At 41.7% G+C, this 20,817-nt stretch overlaps 1 protein-coding gene across 7 annotated transcripts in view; it reads right to left on the bottom strand.

The window, feature by feature from the left end:
* The window catches only part of LOC121279921 (POC1 centriolar protein homolog A-like), a 145,396-nt gene that overhangs the window by 14,275 nt on the left and 110,304 nt on the right, over positions 1–20,817 (bottom strand). For 3 of the 7 annotated variants that reach the window (XM_041191487.1, XM_041191490.1, XM_041191492.1), the window contains one exon: positions 9,412–9,795. The exons of 1 other annotated variant lie outside the window; for it this stretch is intronic. In XM_041191487.1, coding sequence (XP_041047421.1) covers positions 9,715–9,795 — 81 coding nt within the window. In that variant the 3' untranslated portion in view covers positions 9,412–9,714. Of the gene's footprint in view, positions 1–9,411; positions 9,796–14,489; positions 14,613–20,817 lie in introns of those variants that run through there. 3 more of the 7 variants (XM_041191488.1, XM_041191489.1, XR_005943526.1) reach the window with 2 other exon arrangements.

The following is a 20,817-nucleotide window of genomic DNA, read 5'->3' as shown; positions in this document are numbered from 1 at the left end:
TGACTCAATTTTTTTTTTACAAGATATGGATTACCTAAAGAGAAACAATCAGACCAGGGTTCAAATTTCATGTCACAGCTGTTTTAGAAGGAATGAACAGTTTGGGAATGAAACAGTTTAAGTCAACAGCTTACCATCCTGAGTCTCAAGGGGCTTTGGAAACTCGAAGAACTATGATAAGGGCGTACAGTCAGGATTATCCATAGGATTGGGATACAGGTATTTGCTAATCGGGATGCTCCTATTGCATTGACTGATTTTAGGCCTTTTTAGCTAGTTTATGCTCATAAGGTAAGGGGACCACTGAAATTGATTCATGAGAAATTGGTGGGTCAAAATTCAGAAACTACTCTCCGGATTATGTATCAAACTTCAGAGAGAGATTAGACAGAGCGTGTGAGTTAGTTAGGGAACATTTGAGGCTTTAAATGAAGGAAAATTTGTAGGCGAAGGCTGGGGAAGTAAAAGGCTCAGAATAACTCTGAGCATTAATGGTAAGTTCTTGAAGCTGTTTAGCACAACGGGCTGGGGTGGTTTCAAGTTGCAGACTTGTTTTGTGCAATTAATTCTTGTAAAGTGTTGATGACTCTGCTGCCTGACCTGGTAAAATTATTGAACTTTTTTGCAGTAAAGAGCTTCATGCATTGGTGCTAGCACTCAAATCTCCTGGCTACCTCCTTCAACTGGATGTCCACACATCCCTTTGAGGATTTTTGCTGTGCAGTCCCAAACAGATCTCCGTCCTCTCCCCTATATGGGTCCAAACTGTAGTGTTGCCCTGCAGTATAACTGTATGATTCTGTCCAATTAACTTTGACGAAAAAAATATTTGATGGCCACTAGGCCCTTAGCTGCTAAAAGGCATTTAAATTCTGTAACAGGACATCATTTACTACTACAAAATGGGCAAGGTTCCAGAGATGTTCAAAAAAATCAGAACTCACCTAGGATGTTTCCTAGGCTGACTCTAGGACCCCCAACAGGGTTGGCATTTATGCAGCTGAGTAGCAGAAGTTCTGCCCATCTCATTTCTGATAATGATTGCATTAGAGAAAAATTGAGTTTCGTTAGAAGCAAAGTTACTAAATGCCATGCAGCTTTGTTATGATGAATCAAATCAAATGTGAAATTCATCTTAAAAATTTGTAGATCAATAATAATCTATTGGAGGTGACTGCAGTTAAAAGTATTCCTTCCGTAACCACTTAACTTCAAAAGGAGGCCAGCGGGTTTGTCACTATTTTAATAGAATCATGTTCATAATATTAAAATGTCTTTCTTTTTCAGATACTGACTAACCTGGATGCATTTCCTGCTTTTGTTATTCAGGTAAAATTCAGTTCCAGTGACAAAGTAGCAGCTTGTCTAGGTAGGGGGTGGGGAGGTGTGGACAGGGCACAGAGGGGAGGTGTGGTGAAATTAGCTAGGTTCTCAGCCTTCATTGCTATCCAATGACACTGCTGGAAAGCATGCATATGGAGAGCTTGTTGAGGGCAGGATAGGGTTCACTTCCAGAGTCTTATCAGGTCGACTTGAACAGAAAATATTTTGCAAAACTCATTTGGCTATATCTACGTTTCAATTTTTATTAAGACGTGTCACAGAAGATTATTTACAAAGAGGCAAAAAAGAACTCCAACTAAAATTCCACCAGTTAATTGTTTTCCCAAGCAGCTTCATCTCTAAAACATGTAAGAACCCATAAGATCACCTGTCATTTCAGGTGCCAAATTGTCATTTGTTATTTTAGGAAATTCTCAAGACCACATGTTGAAATTTTTGAATAACCTGTGAAGTATATTCAATTGTGTCTGATTCTTCTCAACTGACTCTGAGCAAGGTCTATGAAAATACTGGATTTTTAAACTTGAGATAGTGTGGCAGTATTATGCACACCAAGGTCCCTTTGATCTTCAGTACTTTCCAGGGTCCTACCTTTCTCGTGTAATCCTTTGTCTTGTTAGTCCTCCCCAAGTGCATTACCTCACTTTTCCGGGTTGAATTCCATTTGCCCTGCCCACCATTGATATCCTCCTACAGTTTACGGCTATCCTCCTTACTATTTACCACCCTACCAATTTTTGTGTTATCTGTGAATTTCTTGATCATACCTCCTCCATTTAAGTCCAAATCATTTATGTACACCACAAGCAGCAAGGGCCCCAGCACCGAGCCCTGTGGAAGCCCACTGGAAACAGACGTCCAGTCGCAGAAACATCCCTTTACCATCACCCTCCGCTTCCTGCCTCTCAGCCAATTTTGGATCCAATGTGCCACTTTGTCCTGGATCCCATGGACACTTAATTTCTTGACCAGTCTGCAATGAGGGACCTTATCAAAAGCCTTGCTAAAGTCCATGTAGACCATATCAAATGCATTACCCTCATCAACACTCCTGGTTACCTCTACAAAAAATTCAATCACATTTTTCAAACACGACCTTCCCTTAACAAATCCATGCTGACTATTCCAGATTAATTCATGTCTCTCCAATATGCACAACCACAGATCCCTGATGGTAGCAAGGCAGGTAGATAAGTTGGTTAAAAAGGCAAATGGGATACTTGCTGCTTTTAGCCAAGGCATAGAATACAAGAGCAGGCTGGCTACGCTGGAACTGTATAAAACACTGGTTAGGCCACAACTGGAGTACTGCATGCAGTTCTGGTCACCACGTTATAGGAAGGATGTGATTGCACTGGAGAGGGTGCAGAGGAAATTTACCAGGATGCTGCCTGGGCTTGAGGGTCTGACCTATGAGGAAAGATTGGATAGGCTGGGGTTGTTTTCCTTGAAGCAGCGAAGGTTGAGAGGGGACCTGATAGGGGTGTATAAGACTATGAGGGGCATAGATAAGGTGGATAGCAAGGCTCTTTTTCCTTTAGTGAAGGGGTCAATAACAAGGCGGCATAGATTTAGGGTAAAAGGTAGAAGGATAAGAGGGGAGTTGAGGAGAAATTTTTCACCCAGAGGGTGGTGGGAGTCTGAAACTCACTGCCTGAAAAGGTGGTTGAGCCAGAAACTCTCGTAACATTTAAGAAGTATTTGGATATTCATTTACGTTGCCATAGCCTCCAGGGCTATGGGCCAGGCATTGGAAATTGGACTTAGTGTAATCAGATCTTTGTTGATTGACGCGGACAAGATGGGTCAAATGGCCTCCTTCTGTGCTGTAAATGTCTATGGATCTATGAGTCTATTACTCACATTATATCATTAACGGCAGTAAATGCTATTCCTTGCATCTATTAATACAACCTTATAATTCAAGAGGCAGCTGCTGTATATGATCCCTTCATCTGAACCCAAATGTTCACATCTAGAATCTGTTGGTTTCTGTCCGTAAGGAGTAAGTATATAAGTATGAATGGTAAACAGTTTCCCCCCCATTGTGGGGGGGGGGGGGGGGGGGGGGGGTGGGGTGGGCGGGGGGAGGAGGTGAGGGACCGGGTGCAGGCAGGCGGCCCTCTGATTAGCGCCCGTGTTTGGGGGCCGCCACCATTTTACGTGGGTGGGCCAATTAAGGCCCACCCAGCGTGATGTCCACCAGTAAGCGCTATGCACTCCCTGTGCGGGCAGCGGGGCAGGGGATTCCCTCAGCTGGGATTGCGCTCTCTCGCACATGTGCGCAAAAGAGCACACAGATCTCCCTGAGGCAAAGTGCTGCCTCAGGGAGATCAGCTCCGATGTAAAAGTTGAATTTCAGGTATTAAAAAAAATTCTTTGCCATGTCACATGCATTGGCACATGTCCATAACTTTTATTGAAATATTTGTTAAAATTTAGAAAACCTTCATGAAAACTCATCCCTCCCATGGATGGGGTTTCATGCTTTTTCCAAGGCCTGTCTGGGCTCACGGCCTGTCCGCCAATCTTAAGGTTAATTAGTTTTTAATGGCCTTAATAGGCCGTTGTGAACTGAAAATCTAAATGACGCGGGGTAACATCGGGACGCACGCCTGATGTATCCCCGCCTCATTTTACGTGTCAGTGAGTGGGCCCCGCCCCCGCTCGCCAACCGGAAAAACCTGCTTCATATGTTTAAAGATGTCGGGATCATGGAAGGAAACAGAATATGAACTGAAGAATAAAATAAAATAAATTTTTGTTGTACAAACTCAAATTATACTTCTGTTTCACACAGGTTATTAATAGAGGAACGGAATGTATAAATTTATATTCCAGTAATCACTGTTGTTACTTGTTATAATGTAATGGGCCAACCAAGATGATTTTAATTGTGTGAGTTCAATCTCCTATATGAAAATGAGAACAATACCATTTGATTTCATCACAGCTGCACTCTTGAGCATAAAAGCAATTGTGTCACTGGACAATTACAGCTTTATATACCATCTTAACTTCCAGTTACTTGAAACTAACAGCTCTTGTATCTGAATCATAAAATACAGGACCAACAAAAATCACAAATTAAAGGAAAATTTTACTGAGACCTTTGCTTGTCTGACCTTTGGAACCAGAAAGCAGAAGGGTTATCCGTTTGGTAAACATTTACATGTTATTGAATTTTAACCCTGTATCTGATTGACCTAAAGATTCAAATGATTGGAAAACACCTAAATGAAGTGATATTCAATATTCTATCTGCACTTCACACACTAGTGCACATTTTCTTCATAATCTGCCAAAGCAAATTTATTTCAAGTGCAATATTTTGGACTATCACATAATTTACCCATGACGAGTTAAATTGCAAGGCATGTGGCTTTTTCTGCATAATAAAATACCAAATCAACACACAAAAATATCAATCTATGATTTGTGTGGAATTCTGGCAATGAGGGACACAGTGTTGAGGAAAGACATCATAATTGGCATAGCTTGACAGGCTCACATCCAAATTTTGCTTTCATTAAATTTGATTCACCAGGCATTTATTGAAATCATTTTCTCTTGATTCCCTTCCCCAGTGCATACAGTGAAGGACTAACACAATAGAAAATGCTCTGCTGTGCAATTTACTTCCTAAAGCACCAATAAAGTGTGCCTTTGCTGCCTGGTCTCTATCACAGCAATTCCAAAGAACATTTGAATATGTGTTTTGTGTCTTGTTTTCTCAACCTATGAAATGCTCATTCTGCTGATCTGTAACAATTATTTGTTATGGTACATTTGACACTGATTAGCTGTTGTCCATTTTCTGTTTCTGATTTGTATTTTAACTATGTCATGAACTGCCTCTCAGTGTAGTACTTTGATATTTTGCAAAATATCCACAAAAAGTAACCAGAAACGCTAGCTTTTGCTGGCATCATTATAAAAATTAATATCAATTAAATTGACACATAGCATGGCTTTTTCCACAACCCTGTTATAGCACATCAGTAACAGTATATGTGGTTGCCAAATTTCCTATCCTGATTCACACTTAAAATATTGTCGTGACATTTGTAGTATGAAATCACTCAATTCATATCTGGGATGTGGGGTGGGGGTGGGGCGGCGGTGAGGAGTTATCTTATGGGAAAAGAGTGGACAGATTAGATTGATCCTTTGGAGTTTAGAAAAATGAGAGGTGATCTTATTGTAACATATAAGATCCTGAGGGGACATGACTGGGTGGATTCTGAAAGGATGTTTCCCCTTGTGGAAGGGGATGCAGTTTAAAAATAAGGGGTATCCGATTTAAGGAGATAATTTTTTTCTCTGACTCTTCCCTAGAGAGTGGTGGAGTCACGGTTATTGAATATTTTTAAGACAGGGGTAGCTAGATTCTTGACTAACAAGGAAGTCAAAGGTTATTAGGGATAGGCAGGAATGTGGAGTCGGGACACAATCAGATCAGCCATAATCTTATTGAATGGCGGAGCAGGCTCGAGGGGCCCAGTGGCCTACTCCTGGTCTTAAATTATATATTCATATGTAGATGTTCATTTGACTCACTGATTACTGCTTTAACAAAAGCCTTTACTCTGTTATATTGTGTTTGTACTGTGATTTATTGTCCATAGTTATGATTTTTAACAAGTATCCATCACAGGTTATTATCTATAATAGTGGATTTCCCATAGTAATCTTGGAAGATATGGGGACTGAAATTCAACTTCAGTGGGTACGCAAAATTGACAGTCACAGATTATATGTCCACAATACAATTTTCATTCGAGTGAAGTTAAAGTGGAAGTTAAATTTTAGCCCTGCGCTTTTATACCTTGTAACACTATTATCAGGGCTAATAGCTTACAGATATCTTAAGTCAAAAGTAATTTTTTATTTCATGACTTTTTTTTAAACCAGTGCTTTGGAGATAGAAAAATACACAGAATCACATAATTTAAACCGTAAATCAGTAGCTTGATTATTTTATGGGCAGAGTTTTGAGGTCGTTAGGTGGGCGGCCCTGGGAGCGGCGGGAAATGGCCCTTCGTCCACAATCGATCCCTAACCGTGATTTCATACTGGCAGGTCAATTAAGGCCCGCCCAGCGTGAAACGCGGCTCTTCACTGGTCGGGAAGGGCCGAGCTGGGGTGGAAGCCTGTTGGCTGCTGAGTCCAATGGTGACCCAGTGGCTGGTTTTAAAATGGCCCAGGCAGCCCCAGAAAGGCTGCTACAGAATGACATCTGTTCGACGTTGTCTCGATGGAGTCGAGTGCGGCTGGAGACGCCAGTGTGGGAGCAGGCCGTGTGGGCACTCGGCATCCGCTCCCCCCCACCCCACCCCCCCCTCCACCACAGCTTTTCAGATGAGCAGATGAGTGCTTCGCCATCCTGCTGGAGGAAGTGGCTGCCAGGAGGGACACCTTTGTCCCCAGAGATGGGAGGAGGAAGCCACCGTACCTCACAAGGAGGGCATGGGAGGAGGTGGCAGCACTAATGAGCAGCCATGACATAGTGTGATGCACATGGGTGCAGTGCCAGAAGCAGTTCAATGACCTACTGCACTCAGGAAGGGTGAGTACCATGTTGGCATGGGTCAGTGTGCAGAAGTGTTAATATGTGACCACCCCACTGTGGACCTCAGGGGTGCTAGAGTCTGAGTGCCAACTGTCAGTGATGCCAGAGTTGGCCAACGGGGTGAGCCCAGCCACTTGGGCTGACTGCTTTGCGGCTCGAGGGCCACGACTCAGATGTGCCCTGTGAGGTGTTCTTCAGGTGGGATTGGCCAGGCTGCAATGGTGCTGTAGATATAGAGTGGACTAATCAATGCTCCTCTGTTGTTTCAGGAGAAGACGAGCCATAACCAAGCAGAGAGGCACGTACAAGTGGAGGCCTGCACAACCTGCTGCTGGTCAGCAGGTTCGAGCAGGACATCCTAGACCTTGAGAGCTGGCACGCTCCCCGTACAACTAGGTGTAGAGAGGCCAGGGTGCCAGACAAAGGTAAGAGTGCAGTGCACAGAGGTGAGAGTTTCAGATTGTGCAACCTTTCTAGCGTAGTCTCTTCATTGATGGGAGCCTTGAACCTGGAGTCCCCATTGATCATTGAAAGACCATGGCACTATGATGCAGATCTCCATTGTCTCATCAGGTTGCCAAGCATGCACAGTGACAGTGTGGTGACATTAACTAATGACATGTCCTTGTTCCCCCTTCTGGGTTCACCAGCACTCATCTGCTCTCTAGGCCCTGAAAGGCCACCACTGATACCGGAGGACCATAGGGCTTCACTTGGGCCTACATTGCACCTACTATCTGAAGCAGGCACCAGCACTACTGTGGGTATTAGATCGGTGGCTAGAATGTCAGTGCACATTAGTGAGGGTATTTCACACTCACTTGAGATGCAGCAGAGGCAGAGCATGCCCAGGGCACCAGCAGTCGGGGGACTGCTGAGGACCAGAACGATGCTCAGTCGAAGGCAGATGATGAGCCTCATTCATTAGGTGGCAGATGCTGGATGTGCAGGAGGATCTGGTGGAGATCCATAAGGTATGCATACCATGGTCTCCACTGTGGAGGAATCCATGCAGAGTGCGAGCACTATGTTGATCCTCATGGCCAAGCGGACTGCCTCCTCCAATGAGAGAGTGGCAACTCTCATGGAAAGGTAGCTCTGCGGCCAGAATGAGGGGTGCCTGGGTTTGCGCTTGGACCTGTCAGTGCTGCTGAGGCAGATCAGGGACCACGAGGTATCTCAACATAGAGGTGCCCTTGGAGGCATCCATGAAAATCAACGTAGTGAAGGTCAAAGCCCTCAAGAATGGAGCAGAAATCCTGCCAGAGGAATTGTTTGGGCTGCAGATTTTCCTGCCCATGGTCCTATCTGACTCTGATGGCTCACCAGCCTACTGCAGGGAGGCTGCCTCCATTGAGCTAGTGGCCTCCAAATGTGGTGAGGCTGCAAAATCCTCCCTAATTGGAACTTTAACCATCTTAATCGGCTGCCTGCCATGGTGCTGCGGGCAGCTGATCCTATTCCCAACCTGCTCCTAGGGAAGTTCCCTGGCAACAAGAATGTTCCGATGAATCGTCTCAATGTGACCACCCCCCCACCCCCACAATTTTCCTGCCCCCACGGTTGTCACCACGGAGCCAGGAAAATTCAGCCCATTAACTTGTCTCTCCAGCATTACAGCTGGACTTGCTGAGAAATTCCAGCATCATTTTTATACAGAAGTTATAACTGCTTTTTTATCTCGTGGTTATAAGATCCTGGGAAGAACACTCATTGGTCCTAATATATAAACAAACTCAAAGATATCCCGACAGGATGGAATTTTATCAGCGGTGGGGAAAGTGAAATGGCTTTCCCAGCCAAAGGCCAATTGATGCTCTTAAGTGGCCAATTAAGGGCCAATTAAATGCCTCCTCTTGCTACCATTTGCATTTTACCATAGGCCGGGGTATGCACCGCCATATGGGGAAACCACCCCGTAAAACCTGGCAGCATCCCTGTGATCAGGCACTGCCTGGCCCACTGAGGCACCCCTTCCTGGTGGCAAGGGCTGCCCCCAATGAAATACCATGCATGCCCTCACCAATCACTCCCAACCCACCGCTGGAGTCTGCCTGCCTGGCCCCAATGACTCCAACCCCACTTCATCTTGGTCCAAGGCTGGCATCCATACAGTTTCTCCAGGCCGGTGCAGTCCAGCAGTACCCACTGCTCCTGGTGGCGCAACTGGTACTGAAGAGCTGCCAGCCCTTTGACCGGCTGGCAGCTTTTGGAGGTGGTATTTTATCTGTTAAGTGGATGGGAGGCCCAACAGTAGCTCATTAGCTGCCTGATTGGCACAGAATCTGGTCGGGGGTACCCCAAATGACAGAGGCCAGCAGGGTTTGCCATCGCTGTTCGGGTTACCTCTGACTCAACAAAATTCAGCCCTTAACGTCCAACTGAAACTTTTAAAAACAATTAAAGCACATCTGATGGAATTAACAAATTTTAGCTGCTAATTTCAGGATCAAAATGTTATTAGAATATTAAAAATCTAAATACGTATGGATCCCTTTTGGTGTGAAATAAAACAATTTATTGCATAATTAGAAATTTATTGCATTATAAGAAATACTCCCTCACATAGAGGGCATCATTATATAAAACGTACAAAAAGATATACAAATCACTGCTGAAAATGTCAGTGCAGCTGTACTCAGGGAACATATTAACTAAGAAGGATTAACTATTTTACAAAATTTTGATTGGTGATCTGTGGATTAATACACATTAAGATTATCTGCCAGTTCAGATACTTAATCTTTCAATTTCACTGGTGTTTCACTCCTGTTTTCAAACAGTAGACCTTACTTTAATCATGACTTCTGTTGGTTGTCAAGACATTCACGCAGCTTGTCTTCTGTTAATGTAAGTCGCTGTTCAAGAATCGTCACAGTCTAAAGAGTAAAATTAAAAGATAAAGTGCTATTCATTGAAAATAAAGGGAGATGCAACACAATAGCCTTTTCATATGACAGCATTTGGGGCTTGTGATACTGTTTCCTGTCATATGTAAACACTTCTGAGTTGAAAGGAACAGGCACATGTAAAACAGCAATGAATGTACAGGACAAGAGTAACCACAAATAAAATTATACATTATTTTGAGTGGCCTTAGAGTAGCACATCATCTTTCTTGCTACAATCTGGTTGATTTCACACCAGTCACAGAATAAAAGGGTTTAATGCATATCGTCCATACCCAAATAACACACACAAGAAAAAAAATTGGTTCAAAACTTTTATCTAATTCCCAGTTTCTTTTCACTGCCTCCTCCAATATAACTAAAGGCTAAGTAAGACAATAGTATTGCTGCTCTCTTTCTGCCTGCAATTCAGATACCATGACTCTAACTTTATGAGCTCCGACATCTGGTATAGTGAGATTCTTCTAAATGGATCATAGTAAAGCAGTTTCCTTGATATTCCCTTGGGGTTGGGGCCCACATAGGACAAAAACATTCACATCACAGTATACAAGGGGCTTCTAATTCTTCAGAACAATGTTGCAACCTTTATTACATACCATTCTAACCATAATAATATCCCAATTATTAACTAATTTGCAAGAAATTGTAATCTTTGGAATGTTGTTAATACAAATGTCATATTAAATAATTGCTTCTATTAGTTTAATTGACAATCCATTTTATTGAAATGTAATTAACTTGAATAAGTAATTGAAGAAAAGTATCAAGTTGGACCATTAATATGTAAACTAAAATAAGATTGGTTCCATTCAAAACACATTATATGGTTTAAAATCTGCACTTGGAGAAAATATCAACTTAAAGCAGAGGTAGATGAGGCGTCCAAAAGTCTTTTGAAGAATACTATTATGTACTTTTCAGTGAAGTACCTAGGTAATTAAAATGGATAGGATCAAGCGCATCCGAATTCACTTACAAACATTATAAAATACCCCATTTCTTTTACTGAGAATTTAATTTTTATCCCTTACTATCTTTTGAGCTGAGCAAGACAGAATGCAAGATATACCAGTTGGCAACAGTTAGCTGGTCAGGGGGAAGTAAGGATACACTTGATCTGAAATTGCTGCAATCGGTTTGGCTGCAAACAATGTTGATTAGATTTTTATGCTCATCATTGACATTGCACAATATTTGTATTGCAAATCGCACGTCCCAAAAATACGAACTGGCATTGATACGCAAAGATAAAATTTCACATTTGGACAGACAAGATAATATTGAATCAGTAAATACACAGCCGTATATAAAGTCTGAACTGCTGTGTCATTTTCTCAACTAGACCAGTGGGAAAAATAATAGCCCATGGAGCAAGCACAGGCTTAAATTGAGATAGAATTCTTATCAGTTCATTGTAATCCAAAAATATTTATGTAATCAGCAAGGTTTGCGGAACAAAAGACAGAGAAAATTAATAGTTTAAATCAACAACATATAATAGACATGGTAAAGGTCAGCTGTTATTATGGTAATTTCATATTCTGGACAAACTTACATAAATGCATAGGAGTGACCTAACCTTTTGGCTACCACATGGTTACAGAGCTAAGGTCAGAGCTCAGCATGTGATGATGGGGGAAAAGAGATTAATAGATCATTGATGCAAATGTGCATCCCATTACTCTACAGTTCAACAGATGAGTACTCCAACGCCATGCCACTCAGGTTGTTGTACAACTTTTGAAAATGATTATGATAAATTCAAAATACCACCCTATTGGTTAAGTGCCTGTGCGTTCCACAGCCTGAATTTTATGAGGGATAAAATATTTGGGAACAGAATCAACTGCTCAAATAAAACCTTCCAAAGAGCTCCTTTGTTGAGTGCTTCTGACCAATATTCTGTTGAACCAGATGGGAAGCAGATGAGCTCTGCATGGTGCACATCCACTTGTTAGAATACCTCATAGTTACATTGTGTGTAAGGCAATTAATGTACTCTTTGGGCAGCATTTTCCCGTTGGTGAGCAGGGGATGGGGCTCCTTGCCTCGGAGATCTCTGCGTTCTGTCATGCGCATGCGCGAAAGAGCGCAGGGAATCTTGCAGGGAATCCCCCCCACCACGCTCGCACAGGGAGCTCACAGTGCTTCTGGGCAAGCGTCACGCTGGGCAGGCCTTAATTGACCCGCCCACATAAAATGGTGGCGTGGTCCCGATCAGGGGCGCCGATCAGGTTCTTGCCCGCTCCCGCACAATCTCCCCAACAGGGGGAAATTTCTGGCCTTTAATTTTAAATCCATCACCGATTCATTGTCTGAACATAAAATCAACAGGAAACTGGGTATCATTTTATAGTACTCTTCACAAGAGAAATAAGCAGCTCTGATTTCAGTGGCACAGCAATAAAATAGATGAAATGAATTGCTGGCTTCTGTGCATCCAAGATCGACTATAGGAGGTGGTTTCTGTAGATATCTCCAAAGACAGTGGCAGCCCAACAGGAATATAATTCCAAAGACTTTTGCTTTTGGAGGCATTGAGCCAGTCTAATTTAGTTGATAGCTTTGGAACTTTTGAAATAAGAAACAGGAGCAGAAATAGGCCACAATGCCCCTTGAGCCTGCTGCACCATTCAAAATATGATTATGGTTGATCTTCCACCTCAATTCCACTTTCCCACCTTGTCACCATATCCCTTGATTTCCTTAATGTCCAAAAAATATAATTATCCTTGCCTCTGGATTTAAGTTGCACTCTAGGACTTGACCACCCAATCTAGACTGATGCTTCAGTGCAGCACTGAAGAAATGCCATGGTACCAGGGAGCTATTTTATGAATGAGCCATTAAACAGAGGCAAAAGTCCCATGGCACTATTTAAAGAAGGGTAAGGTGTTGATTCTGCAACCATCATAACAAATCAAGTGGTGATTTATCAAATTTGTTGGAACCTTCCTGTACACAAATTGGCTCCCACATTTCCCTGTGTAACAAGTGGTTGAGTTTTCAAAATAATTTATTTGCTATAAGTTGCTTTGGAATGTCTTGATGACATGAAATGTGCTACAGAGATCTAATTAATTTTTCTTTTCCAGACAGCAAAGAGCTGAATGGTTTAGCCCACTAGTAGAGGGCAGCAAGACAGTAATGCACATACATACTTGCAGCCACTGGCAGTTAGAAACAAAGCTAATAATATCAAAAAATACTATGGGTTTGCAGGCATAATTGTTTTTCCTCAATGATTTAGAATGTTATCCATAATATAAATAGAGTTGTTTCCACATCACCAGGGCCATGAGGAGCCATTATAAATGCAGTATTAGCTGCACTGAAATAACTTAACAGAACTCAAGGGTCAATGCAATCTTAATCAAGGTAACTAAATGAAAGAATATTAAATATTATTTAGAAAATAGTTACCAAAATAATTCCAGACAGATATATTTTCAGATGAAAGTGATGTACTGCAAATAAAGCTATAAGGAAAAGATTAAATTGTTTTTAAAGTAGAAAAGATTCCCTTGTTCCTAGAATGTCCATCTTTTTAAAGTGTTAGCAATCAACAAGCTTTACCCATCTGATCCATCCAGCTATGCCCTTTGCCTTTTGGTCTTACTGGCAATCACAAATGACCCAGATTAACTAGGGGAACCACTTTAGGTATCTTTGAAAGTGTGACAGCAACCCTGCAGAACCAGACTGCTAGGTCAGAGGGCAACAGTCTAAGCAAATGGTTAAGAGTATGGAATGTCAATAAATTGTCCAATATGCCTGGAAGCCTTCTTTTCTGTTAGACTTGTGCTATTTACCACATGCCATGAGAGAAACACGGCAGTTTACAAACCTACTTCCTCCAGCAATATAAACCATATGTCCTCTCTCTCAGGTAGACAAAATGGTGGCTTTCAATCCAAATATTAGAAACACATGGAAATAAATGAATTCCTGTGAGTTTACAAAACTTCTTCACATAGGATATGGCTATCTGATTTCAGAAAGATTTCTTTTGTTTCAATCAGCAGTTCAGCCTCTGAAAACAGATTCTGTATCACAGCATCCTATTTGACGATCATCTTTAAACAACTATGGTTAACATTATGTGCTTTTTAAAATCTTCACTGGAATATTTAAAGATTATAATATAGTACAATGTTTCTTCAAATGTGTGAGTTGTATATGAAATACATGGATAGTTAATTTTAATGGGAGAATAGAACACTTTTGGATTGTAATACATGCTTGTAATGTGTTTCTTTAAACTTGTGAACTGTATATATAATTAGATTTAATTTTAACAAGGGTCGCTTTTTTAAAAACAGTAAGAACCATTTATGTTATGGAACCCTTCTGTGCAGAATCCCTAAATTCAGTACCAGTGCGATTATATGCTTTAAAACAGCATGCATCCATTGCAAATAGGGCCAACATCATTTGTAACCATATTGGGACGTTTGTGTGCATTTCCTTCATAACATTCTTACCGTTTATTTTACCCCCATAAACTTTTCTTTAGAAGATGAGAATGGATTTCTATTAGCATTACTCTAACTGTTAGATTATGTTCAATTTGGAAAGCTTTCAATTTGTTTATTTTTCCTTTCCAATAAAATTAGGAGGGAGAAACTAAAATTCCTAATGTGTAATGTTTAACTACTTACTGTAGGTTGGATATTGCCGATTCTCTGAATAAAGTTCATCTTACACAAACAAATCCACAAGGTAAATCACCTCCTGACACACGTAACATTGACCACCTCAGACATGACAGTGATAGAAAGAAGCTGTATTACAAAAAACAAATAACTGGTTTAAATAATAGATAAAGCACATAATATAGGCTTGAACACAGGCAGTTTATTACTGACACAGCATAGGTTGATCTATAAAGCACATAGTATAGGCTTGAACACAGGCAGTTTATTACTGACACAGCATAGGTTGATCTATAAAGCACATAGTATAGGCTTGAACACAGGCGGTTTATTACTGACACAGCATAAGTTGATCTATCTCAGAAAATACTGTCACACTTGTAATAAATTAACGTTGTCCAATTTATGTTCCACTCTAACACAACTTCACAACTATAACACTAACTAGCTGAGTCCCATAGCAAGGAACAGACAAGATCAAAAACAATCATGGGCTTGACTTTCAATTGCCGGTGGGGACAGGAATGACTATGGGTGTGATTTGAAAACATTGCATCCTACTATCTCTAGAACACAATTTTCAAAGGGAGGGCAGGAACCCAATTGCCTCCAATCAAGGGCCTGTTACGATCCTTGAGGAGCTTGTTGCATGAGGTCAGTAAATCATTATTCCCCGACCAGGAATTGAACCCAGGCCGCAGCAGTGAAAGCGCCAAATCCTGACCACTAGACCACCAGTGAAGCTAAAGCATGAGCCCTGTTTACATGGCAGACGCGTGGGGATAAACCTAACTGACCAGGAAGGGTGAGAAGGGGGTTTTTGTAAATCACCGAATGTGAGCAACCAATTTAAGATAAGCAGTCAAACTCAATGTGGCTCATTTATGCTTGTTAGAAGCAACATATATTCATATGCAGGGGCCCATTCTCTGAGAACAAAAGGAACGCGTTCAAACTATGCACCTTTTTTAATTAACTGGGAGTTTGGGGAGCCTATCGTTCCCTGTTGCTTTCTCCAAGATAATACATCGGTCAATCAGAGTCGACTTGCCAGTCGATCAGCACCCTTTTCTCTTGTGGTGTAAATTGTTGTGACTGTTTAAAATTTGGCTTGCTTGCACTTGTCTTGATGAGTACAAGGTGAAAAGCTTCAGCAACACCTCTTTCTTTTCAGCAATATTCAAGTTCTGTACTACTAAGTGACTGTTTCACTGAACGCCTCTCCCATGCAGTTAACTCAGAAAACCCCTCTGGTTATCAACTGGATTATACTGTGGTTTTTCCCTTCTCAAGTTTGTCTAAGGAGCCCAGGCAGAAAGTTCCACTTTTCACTTAGGTTGCTTGCTAGCAATGGAGCTCAGGAGAGCAACTCTCAATTCCAAGAGATTCCTGGGAGATCCAGGAGGACTGACAATCCTAGGGGAGGAATTCCCATTTTATGTTGTGGTACAGGTTAGATCCCTTGGTTGTCATCCAATTTTGAAGAGTTATGCATTTATTTGTTATCATTTCATATTTTGTGCTGATGAATGTTAGTTCTGGGGAATTGTCCTTTTCTTATGCCAAGTATAGTACAGTCAGAGCAATGTACAGTTCAAGGGTAAGTTTTTCAAAGAAAATCTTTTGAATTTCCTCTCATCTATTTACTGAGCCAGAATATTTTCTGTTCAACTATTTATCAAAATGATGAGCTCACAACAGGTATTAAAATTCCTACTGTGTTGTTAACATGTGCTCTACTCATATGTTGCTGATATCTATCTTATAATTTTAAAAACTGTTCATGTCATGTGCTTCGGGTGGGCTTTTTTCCAATCCCCTGTGCAAGAGGCCTCATTCTGAGCTGTGCCCTTGGTTCTTTTATCAGACTACCAAGAACACCAAAATACTCAGATTAAAAATAAACACTACCAAGCCCCAACAGTGCAGCAAGGTTTTCCACCAAGAAATATTGTAATGTGAAAGATATAACTTGCCAGTTTATCGGAAGTCTTCTTTCCAAATAAAACAAAGTGTCTGAATTAGGAACAAACCTACCAAAAGGCTAACGAACAGTGTTCGTTACTTAAATTATACCTTTATTTTCAGTGGCAGAATTTTCAGGTGGCAGATGAAAGGGTTTAGTGACCTAGATGCAAATCCAAGTTCCACCATTCCACCAACATTTAATTAAGTAAATCTGGTAATTTCTGGGCTTGAACCAGAAAATGAATCAGGATAGCTATGGATTATTGTAGAAACCCAACTGGTTCGTTAATGGCCTTCAGGGAAGAAAAAATATCATGTCTACCCAGTCTGGCCTACACTTTGGGTGACTCTTCATATCCTCAGGGTAACTGACTTGCCAGTGTTACCAATATCCCAGGAATAAATTAAAAATATAGAACTTCAGGAGCATAATTTTCTGCGATAAACTATTTTAGCCAATAAAGACAAACATGGTCCAAGAGCTGCTTTAACCAGCTGCCATGTAAGTGAAGCATCATCAATACATGCATTCGGATAATCCATTAGGCCAAAACAAGGCCAAAATGAGCACTAACAAGAGATTGCCAAAATATATATAATGGGCAAGATCTTCCCCCCCATCGGGGGGGATTGTGCGGGAGTGGGCGCAAGCAGGTGAGTTCCCGATCGGCGCCCCTGCCATTTTACGTGGGCGGGCCAATTAAGGTCTGCCCAGCGTGATGCCTGCTATGCACTCCCTGTGCGGGCAAGGGGATTCCCTGAGCCGGGAGTGCGCTCTTTCGCAGGCATCACACAGATCTTCCTGAGGCAAAGTGCTGCCTCAGGGAGATCGGCTCAGGTTTGAAAGGTTCTATAAAGAAGAGGAAAAAAATTACTGACATGTCCACTCATGTGCCACTGTCACATGAGCTGGGACATGTCGATTTCTTTTATTTAAACATTTTATAAGAATTTTAATACCGTCATGAAACCTCATCCCGCCTGTGGATGAGGTTTCATGTTTTTTCAGAAGCTCGCCAGGGCTCCCGGCCTGCCTGCCAAGCTTAAGATTGGAAGGTCTATTAATCATGTTAATTACTTTTTTAATGGCCTTAATAGGTCGAACTGAAAATCTAAATGATGTGGGGTGACGTTGGGACTACGTCCGACGTCACCCCATGTCATTTTATGCCTCGGCGAGCGGGCCCTACCCCCCGCACAGAAGATTCTGCCCAATGTTGGTCCACATTGAAGTAATTGAAAATCTATGACCATTTGACAAGAAGATACCTACAGTAAGTCAAAAATAATGTTTTTACTGGCATTAAAATGGTAATGTGACTGCATTCTTAATTCAGATGCACTCTGCCCACTGCGATCAAACAAAAAAGTGATCAGTCAAGATTTAGAGTCATAGAGTTTTACAATACAGAAAGAGGCCCTTCGGCCCATTGTGTCCATGCTGGTCATCAAGCCATTATCTCCTCTCATCCCATTTTCCAGCACTTGGCCTGTCGCCTGCTATGCTGTGGCATTTCAAGTGTTCATCTAAATACTTCTTAAATGTTGTGAGGGTTCCCACTTCTACTACCCTTTCAGACAGAGTTCCAGATACCATCCCCACCCTCTGGGTGAAAAACATTTTCCTCAAATCCCCTCTAACCCTCCTGCTCCTTACCTTAAATCTATGCCCCCTGGTTATTGATCCCTACACTAAGGGGAAAAGTTTCTTCCTATCTACCCTAACTATGCCCCTCATAATATTGTATACAATAATCAGGTCCCTCCTCAGCCTTCTCTGCTCTAAGGAAAGCAACCCCAGCTTACCTTGTCTCTCTTCACAGTTGAAACGTTCCAGCCCAGGCAACATCCTGGTGAATCTCCTGTGCACCCTCTCCAGTGCAATCACATTCTTCCGTGTGGCGATCAGAACTGCACACAGTACTTCAGATGTGGCCTAACTAACGCTTTATACAGCTCCACCATAACCTCCCTGCTCTTGTATTCAATGCCTTGCCTAATAAAGCCAAGTATCCCGCATGCCTTCTTCACCACCTTATCTACCTGTCCTGCTGCCTTCAAGGATCTATGCACATGCATACCAAGGTCCCTCTAATCCTCTGTACTTCCTAGAGTCCTACCATTCATCGTGTACTCCCTTGCCTTATTAGTCCTCCTAAAATGCATCACACCACACTTTTCAGAATTAAATTCCATTTTCCACTGTTCTGCCTGTCTGACCAGCCCACTTATATTGTCCTGTAATCTAAAGCTTTCCTCCTCACTATTTACCACACCATCAATTTTCGTGTCATCTGCAAATTTACTGATCATACCCTACATTCATGTCTAGATCATGAATGTACACTACAAACAGCAAGGGACCCAGCACCAAACATTGCGGTACACCACTGGACACAGGCTTCCAGTCACAGAAACAACCTTCGACCATCACCCCCTGCCTCCTGCCACTAAGCCAATTTTGGATCAAATTTGCAAAATTGCCCTGGATCCCATGGGCTCTTACCTTCTTGACCAGTCTCCCATGTGAGACCTTGTCAAAAGCCTTACTGAAGTCCATGATGACTATATCAGCTGCATTACCCTCATCTATACACCTAGTCACCTCCTCGAAAAATTCAATCAAATTTGTTAGACGTGATCTCCCCCTGACAAAGTCATGCTGACTATCCTTGAATAAGCCTTGCCTCTCCAAGTGGAGGTTAATTCTGTCTCTCAGAATTTTTTCCAAAAGTTTCCCAACACTGAAGATAGACTCCTATAGTTCCCTGGTTTATCCCTACTACCCTTCTTGCATAATGGTACGAGATTGGCTGTCCTCCAGTCCTCTGGCACCTCTCCTGTGGCCAGAGAGGATTTGAAAATTAATATCAGGGCCCCTGCAATCTCCTCCCTTGTCTCCCATAGACGCCTGGGATACATCTCATCTGGGCCTGGGGATTTATCCACTTATAAGCCTGCTATAACCGCTAAAACCTCCTCCCTCTCAATGCTAATTTGTTCAAGTATATCACAGTTCCCTCCCTGATTTGTATACTTACATCGTCCTTCTCTATAGTGGATACATATGCAAAGTACTCATTTAAAACCTCACCTATGTCTTCCGGCTCCTCACATAGATTGCCACTTTGGTCCTTAATGGGCCCTACTCTTTCCCTAGTTATCCTCTTGCCCCTAATATATTATAAAACGCCGTTTGGTTTTCTTGTATTTTATCTGCCAGTGTTTTTTCATGCCCCCTCGTCGCTCTCCTAATTTCTTTTTTTTAAGTAACTCCCTGCACTTTCTATACTCCTCTAGGGCTTCCACTGGTTTGAGCCCTCGGTATCAACCAAAAGCTTCCCTTTTTTTCCTTATTCAATCCTGTATATTCCTCAACATCCAGGGTTCTCTGGACTTGTTGGTCCCAGTCTTCACCTTTATGGGAACATGTTGGCCCTGCACTCTCTCACTATTTCCTTTTTGAATGACTCCAACTGCTCTAATGTAGATTTTCCTACAAGTAGCTGCTCCCAGTCCACTTTGGCCAGATCCTGCCGTAACATATTAAAATTGGCCTTCCCCCAATTCAGAACCTTTATTTCTGGTCCACCTTTGTCCTTTTCCACAACTACCTTAGTTAGTTCAACACTGTCTAAAGTAGTTCTCAAAAAGGGAACCCTCTCATTCCTCTTCAGAGAAGAATGGCAAGATTGCCTGAACATTTATGGAAACTGCCACTAATTTTAGAAACCTGGTTGAAACCTACAGTATCTTAAGTATGGTGCATTAAAGCCAAAGAAGCCATAAGATTCACTAGTTGGAATGTTCATGAAACTCCTGAATCAAAATCAGACTTACTTTACTGACACCACATTGGAAAAGGTCTGGAGATTTGATTTACAAAAACAATTTAATCACACAAGGATACAGCACAGGAGCTGCTTACAAGTTTCAAATCTAATTCTCTGCAGATGAGGCCTGGTCACAAGAGAATGTGTGTCTCACTTAGCATGAAATGGGATTTTATGTTCTAAGGCCTACTTCCAAAACATTGTTAATTTGCTGGCCTAACTCAAAAGTGGTCCCTTAAACCAGTGTTAGTAAGGTATTAATTTATATCAATAAATTGGTAGAAAGGTGGAAATTCTATTCTATTTCTATTCACCATCATCTATTTTTCCCCATTTGCTTCAAAGTCACTGGCTTGATTATCATGTAAATACATCTGTTGCTAAAATCAAGTGAAATCAGGTACCAGTGCACCACATTATATTTAACATAGAAAATGTTAAACTGATCCATCATCATATTGAAAACTAACATGCATTGAAGAAGAAAAATATGAATTATTATTGAAGGTGAATTCTCTATTTATAAACAAGAT

Source organism: Carcharodon carcharias, chromosome 7 (genome assembly GCF_017639515.1).
Source record: "Carcharodon carcharias isolate sCarCar2 chromosome 7, sCarCar2.pri, whole genome shotgun sequence".
NCBI classification, from domain to species: Eukaryota; Metazoa; Chordata; class Chondrichthyes; order Lamniformes; family Lamnidae; genus Carcharodon; species Carcharodon carcharias.
The sequence above is the reverse complement of the archived record's forward strand: the minus strand, read 5'-3'. Positions and strand labels throughout refer to the sequence as shown.